The sequence below is a fragment of the Ovis canadensis genome, chromosome 26 (assembly GCF_042477335.2).
Source record: "Ovis canadensis isolate MfBH-ARS-UI-01 breed Bighorn chromosome 26, ARS-UI_OviCan_v2, whole genome shotgun sequence".
NCBI classification, from domain to species: Eukaryota; Metazoa; Chordata; class Mammalia; order Artiodactyla; family Bovidae; genus Ovis; species Ovis canadensis.
Genome location: NC_091270.1, coordinates 48,719,110 through 48,726,347, shown reverse-complemented (window position 1 = coordinate 48,726,347; position 7,238 = coordinate 48,719,110). Strand labels below are relative to the sequence as shown.

At 39.9% G+C, this 7,238-nt stretch overlaps 1 protein-coding gene and 1 pseudogene across 3 annotated transcripts in view; one reads left to right on the top strand and one right to left on the bottom strand.

Moving 5' to 3' along the window:
* The window catches only part of BAG4 (BAG cochaperone 4), a 54,945-nt gene that overhangs the window by 2,214 nt on the left and 45,493 nt on the right, over positions 1-7,238 (bottom strand). For all 3 annotated transcript variants that reach the window (XM_069573030.1, XM_069573028.1, XM_069573029.1), the window contains 2 exons: positions 1,398-1,652; positions 742-996 (listed from right to left, as the gene is read on the bottom strand). In XM_069573030.1, the coding sequence (XP_069429131.1) occupies positions 742-996; positions 1,398-1,652 (510 nt within the window). The remainder of the gene's footprint in view (positions 1-741; positions 997-1,397; positions 1,653-7,238) is intronic.
* LOC138430789 (origin recognition complex subunit 3 pseudogene) lies at positions 3,732-5,344 on the top strand (annotated as a pseudogene).

Genomic DNA, 7,238 nt, shown 5'->3' with positions numbered 1-7,238 from the left:
CTTGGAGTGGGAGAGCAGAAAGGGGAGAAAAGCTGTTTTAATGGGAATCCATCAGCATCAGATTTGTTAGCCCCCATCTTCCACCTGACCAGGAAGGTACATGAAAAGATTCCCCACCAATAAAACTGGACAGCCCTCTTTAATAATCATTTGAGGAAAATACAGCTCTGAAAAGATAAAAGGCAGAGAATTCCTGAGTATACAGGCTGGAATCTACCCTGAGGTAGGTCTTCATCATGAACACCTCATAATCTATCTTTATCACCTCACAATCTGACCAGTGACTTAATAAATGGGAATCAGATAGTCTGTTCCCCTTGAGAGAGAAAACCTGAAGACAAATCTTAAAAAGGAACCTGGCCACAGGCAAATGATGTTCAAGTATACAGTTTAATAAAACCATGCTATTTCTCATTGGTTTTGTCTTCTGTCTGGAGATGGAGGTAACAAAATATAACCTTTGATTTTAACATTCAGATAGTATTACAACTAATAAGAAAATGAGCACTTTCCTGTCTTTAAAAAAAGAGGAAATGAACCTAAAACTGCTCTAAAATATAGTCTATTTAAAAAAAAAAAAAAAGAAGGAGGGGGGACTAGACTACATAAAGTTGTAGGTGGTGGCCAACAGCTTTTTGAAACTAGTCCCTCCATTTAAACACAGGCCAATGCGGAGAAATCCCATATTGTGCTCTCTCGATCACCAAACACTGAAAGAACAAGGTTCAGCAGGCCTCCTACCTTAGGCTGTGGGGGTGGCGGTGAAGGAGGTGGCTGAGGAGAGCCACTGGTAGGCCACGATGAAGTGCTCTCATTCATGTAGAGACTCCCCGGTGGTCCTGAGGGCGCAGCTGAAGGCCAGGGGTACCGGGTTCCCATTCCATAAGCACCTGGAGGCGCCCATGAGTCCTCCTGGGGTCGTACGGGTGGTCCTGGTTGTGGAACACTACGATTACCATCCCCATAAGGGTAATGGGGTACGCTCATTCCAGGGTTCTGGGTTGAGAGGAAGGAAATATGCTGGTCATTGCTTAAAAAACACTTAAAGAAGTAATGAAAATATTCTAGTGTAAACAGATCCTGAGCTGCCTCCTCTCCGCTTAACAGAGTATACTTTAGCTGCTACAGGGTTAAACTGGGGTGTTTCTAAACAGTTGCAATACCTTCTCCAAGCCTACAAAAGCTTGGTTCCAAAGATATCAGGGGCAGGTCTGGTGACCGTCAAGCTCAGAAGGAATAGGGCCTAAACTTTAACAGCATAGAACTCCCTGGGAAGTGAACAGAAATTCCTAAAATATTTAAAAATATAAACCCTACCTCTTGAAGTGAACAGAGAAATAAACCTGGTACCATTCATTAACAGTTAAAAACTAAAAAGACAGCAGAAGAGTGCTCACCTGTGAAGCAGGATATCCCGGAACCTGCCCCCTAAGAGGGGGCGCTTCAGTCTGGCAGTCCTGCTGGGGGTACATCCAACGGGAGACCGGGGTTGGGCTGTTGCCAGGTGAACGGTAAGTGCTTGGAAGCTCTGTGGAGTAATTGGTCTGAGCATACCCGGGGGTGTAATAGGCCCCAGGGTATGAGGCAGTAGTTGTCCCTGGGCCAGTGGGGTATGGGGGGCCGTATCCCCCATTTGTGTAAGAATTCAAACTCTGGAAAAAGCAAAGTTGGGAGAAAAGAGATGAATGAGTACAAGAGCTGAAATGCCCTCACTTTGAGAACTTTGGGAAGAAAGGAGATGAGTAACTAATGAAAGTATCAACTACCTAAGCGACCCTTTAAAGGTGTTCTTATATTATTATTGTATATATATATTAAACTCAGATTATCACTTTAGAGTCCGTGTCATAACAATAGGAAGGTATATTGTGATGAAAGATGAAGTAATGGCCTTAGAGCAGTGCTTTTCAACCTTTTTCATAAGAACGCCTGACAATTACACCTAATGGGAGGGAGCTTGTCCCCACACACTGGAAAAGGGGCTTTGGGAAACCCGGGAGAATGGCTAAAGAGAGAAGAAAAGGCTAAAGAGAGAAGAAAAGGACCCTGATACAACAGAAAGAAAAAAAGACCACAGAGATAGACGGAGCCCTGCCACAGGCTTTGTGTTTACTCTCTCTACTTTTTCAAGCAGGAAAATGGAAATCATGAACTTATTCTGCAGGGTTATTGTAAAAATTAAATGAGATGACATATATAAAGTGCTCAGTACAGTGTCTGGTACATGGTATGCTCAATAACTGATAATTTTCATAATACCATTGTTGTTAGTATAATTGTGTGGCAAGGCCAGAAAATGAACCTGATCTGACTCCAAGCCTGTGTTTTTTGTACTGTCTCACTCTGCTTCCCAAATTACAGCAGACAGCGACAAATTCCTCACATACTGCTTCCTGCATCAGCTATCCAGACTAGTATTGATACCTAGAATCCTCAGTTTAGTAATCCAAATAAGACTAAAGCTAAACTTTAAACGATTACCTTCAGGTTTTCCATTACTTTCTACTCTACCTTGTAAGATGGTAAAAATAAAATCAACTTTACCTGGACTCATCCTTCTAAAACTAGACAGTCTTTCCCATTTTAGGTAGAAGAATAAGAAAAGAAGCTTATGATAATAAAATAGACTTATTGTGGTGACCATGTGATAATGTATACAAATATCGAATCATTATTGGATACATCTGAAATGAATGCTAAATGTCAATCATACCTCAAAAGAGAATCCTGATACCTTCTACAGTTGTTAATGATTAAAGAAAATGAAATTTAAATCTGATTCCAAATCTACCACATCAAAAAGAGGGACAGGCACTTCCCTGGCGGTCCCATGGTTAAGCCTCACATTCCCAACTCAGGGGGCACGGATTCAATCCTAGGTGGGGGAACTAAGACCCCTCCTGGGCTGCAGGGCACACTCCCCCCCCGCCCCCCCAAAAATAAAGTCCCTTATACAACATACACAGCTGAAGATGATTTTTTTTTTTAATGTGACTTTTTGTACTATTATTCAACTTCTAGAAATTCTTCCTAAGGAAATGATTCAACTAGAGAACAAGTTATAAGCATGGACTTGTTCATCAGAGCATGATTCACCATCATGCAGTATTGAAAGCAACCTACATGTCCTATACTGATGGAATGATTAGGTCAGTTACAGCCTATTCATTTGGAGAAGGCAATGGCACCCCACTCCAGTACTCTTGCCTGGAAAATCCCATGGACGGAGGAGCCTGGTAGGCTGCAGTCCATGGGGTCCCTCAGAGTTGGACACGACTGAGTGACTTCCCTTTCACTTTTCACTTTCAGGCATTGGAGAAGGAAATGGCAACCCACTCCAGTGTTCTTGCCTGGAGAATTCCAGGGATGGGGGAGCCTGGCGGGCTGCCATCTATGGGGTCCCACAGAGTCAAACACAACTGAAGCGACTTAGCAACAGCAGTAGCAGGCTATTCATTGAAAGAATTTCATTCTGTCTTAAAATTTACTGTAGAACTGACCAGACACCTGTTAACATTACAGAATTATTTTTAGTGTTTATTTCTTTAAGCTTTAATAATGGCATTGTGGTTAATATTTTTAAAATGTCCCTGTATATTAAAGATACATACTGAAGTATTTACAAGAGAAATAATGTGATATTTGGAATTTTCTTCAAAGCACAGTAAGGACATGGATGAAACATGAGGGCCATGTATTGATGACACTTGCTGAAGCTGAGTAAGGGGTACATGGGAGATCACTGTACTATCCCATTACTTTAGATTATGTTTGAAAATTTCCTTCCTATTAAAAAAAAGAATTCCTGTTATTTCACCCTGTAACAAGTACATATGATAACCAAAAAGTAATATTAAAAAGTATATGTAAAATAAGTTTAAAACTAGATAAATATAACAGGGAGAAGGCTGAAAACCAATTTACCAAAATATGGAAATATTATGATGACAGAGTTAGTGGCTTTTCTCTCTTTTATTTCCCAAGTATTTAGTAATAAAGTTGTATTATTTTTATAGAAAAAAATTATGCTATTAAAAATGTCACAAAATCCCAAGTATGTCTAGAAACTGGTGGGCTGCACAGACCATAGCTACTTCCATCTAGTCCAATTTTTTCATAAAGGGAAACTTGTATCTAAAGACAGCAAGCTGGGATTTGAAACCTGTCAGCTGATATGGCAACAGATAAAATCTGAAACTGATCCACTAGGAGAATTAAACAAAACCTCTGACAGTCATTGAATTTCTGTAGACGTCTCATTCTGGATTCCAGAAGAAATCAAGAGACTGGAACTCTTAAAACTCAAAACATATTCCAAGTGCTGCTTCTATTCTAGAGGTAAATGTAAATATGACTCAGCATTTGAAAGTCAAAATACCATCACACCATATGGTGTCTCACTGCAAGCTGAAGATTATCCAGGAGGAAATACTTCTTCCAAAAGTTGGTTTTACAATTGATGGACTGCTTATAGATGTAGAACCCAAAGGGGAGAAAAGTGGCCAGGTCTCTCACCCAGAAAGTGATAACACTGTTAATGGATTCCCTTTCCATTTGGTAATATATGGCTATCAACAGCAAACAGACCCAATCCAAGTGGGAAAAATTACTTTTCCATTAGCAACACGATTCCTCCTGTTATGGTTATCTTGAAAAACATGGAAAGCTTCACCACAAAAGGACTCCGAGCCTTCATAATTATCAGCAGTCAACATCACCTTGAGTTTCTCCTGACACTTGCTTTTGGAATTCCCCAGTTCATCATCATCCACTGGTCATTTCCTCATGCAGCATCTCTACTTACAGAACTAGTCCAATTTTTGTCTCACAGGAGCTCCAAACCACGGTACTTAATAAGCTGTATTTGACAACCCAGTTCTCCTTTAAATTAAATGAAAAGGTTATTACAGGTTCTGAACAAAGTCCTTCTGTATCATGATTTCTCAATTCAGAACATTTAGAATGAAGAGGACTTCAGTTGTCTTTCTTTGAGCATTTCTATTCCCAGGTACTCGGCGTTCTGTGGTGAAATCTTCCAGAAGTCAGGAGACTTATCTTCATCAGAAAATCAATGTGAAAACATCCGTCTTTCATCCTTTAGATATGTGGGAAAGCAGCTTTAGAAAAACAAGTTGCATCTGTGACCAATGAGAGGATTTTAAACAAACAACAACAACAAAAAACCACCACAGGGACTTCCTTGGTGGCCCAGTGGTTAAGACTCTGTGCTTCGGCACAGAGTTTGATCCCCAGTCAGGCAAAGGAACCAAAAACCCCACCACAATCATTACTAGAAAACCTGTGTGTTCACCATACTTTTCCTAAGTACCCTCTGGGTCAATAGATCAGAGCTACAACATGCATGATTACAACAATCAGAGTCAGAAGAACATGTATTAGCCTTGCAATCCTTACAGACCATGACTAAGCATGACCTAATGATCACAGTTCAGAGGTGTTTCAGAGGTTTTACTTCTGAAGAGTAGGTTGGCAGCAGAGAAAATAAAGAAGTTCTTGGCTCTCTAATCACTGTGAAAAGTAATTTGGCTATATTAAATAAAGATGTATATACCCAAACCCACCAATTCCACACAGTAGGGAAATGCTTGTCTCGTATGTTGTACAATAGAAAAGGGAAAAACAATGCTGAGTTTAAAAAAAGCAAGCTGCAAGAGAATGCTAGGATGAAACACTTCTATCAAGTTTAAAAACTTGATAAGGTTTTAAAAGAAAATGTTTTTAAAATGTTAAATTGTACTATAAAAATGCATATACAGGTAGTAAAAGCATAGAAACACATATAAGACATAAATATAACTAACTTCAGCTTCAGTCCCTGATTGGGGAACCAAGATCCTGCAAGCCACGTGCCGTCACACACAAAACCTTTTTTTAAATGGGCAGGGGATCTGAATAGACACTTTCCCAAAGAAGACATACAAGATGACCTGCAGGTACATTAAAAGGTGCTCAACATCCCTAATCATCGGGAAAATGCAAATCAAAACCACAGGGACACACCACCTCACACCTATTAGAATGGCTATTCTCAAAAAGACAATTAAGTACTGGATGAGGATGCTGAGAAAAGGAAACCCTTGTGTACTGTTGATGGGAAGGTAAACTGGTACAGCCACTATGGAAAACAGTATGGAGATGCCTCAAAAAACTAAAATCAGAACTACCGTATGATCCAGCAATTCCATTTCTGGGAATATGTTCAAAGGGAACAAAAACACCAACTTAAAAAATTATCTGTACCCCTATGTTCACTGCAGCATTATTTAAATAGCCAAGACACAGAAACACCCTAAATGTCCAGCAGCGGATGAATGAATGAAAAAAAAGTGAGACAGATATATACACACACAATGGAGTATTATTCAAGCAAAAAACCAAGGAAATCTTGCCACTGGGACAACATGGATAGACCTTGAAGGTGTTAAGTTAAATGTGATACACAGACAAATACTATGTGATCTCATTAATATGTAAAATCTAAAAAACAAACAAACAAACAAAAAAAGCCAACTCACAGATACAGAGAACAGACTGGTGGTTCCAGAGGTGGAGCAGTGGGTTGGTGCTCAAAAGGTACACACTTCCAGTTATAAAATAAATAAACCACAGAACGCAATGTGTACTCTAGCAACTATAGTTAGATATTGCATTGCAAATTTAAAAACTGACGGGGAGAGTTTATCTCAAAAGTTTTCATCACAGAGGCTTTCCTGGTGGCTCAGTGGTAAAGAATCTGCCTGGCCCTGCAGGGGACATGGGTTTGATCCCTGATCCGGGAAGATCCCACATGCAACAGGGCAACTAAGCCCCGGCGCCACAACTACTGAGCCCGTGCTCTAGAGCCCAGAAACTACAACTACTGAAGCCCTCGAAGCCTAGAGTTTGTTCACTGAAACAGAAACCACTGCAATGAGAAGCCCGCGTGCCACACACAACTAGAGAACAGACCCCGCTCTCCACAATTAGAGAAAGCCTGCATAGCAAGGCAGACCCGGCTGCAGCCAAAAACAATACATTAGCAACTTCTTTTATCACAAGAAAACAAAAATTTGTAACTATGTATGGTGACAGATGTTAACTAGACTTACATGAGGATCATTTTAGAAAGTATACAAATACTGAATCTTTACATTATATACCTAAAATTAATATAACATTATATGTCAATTACATCTCCATAAAATAACAAATCATTAAAAATAGGTACATTTTGTGTT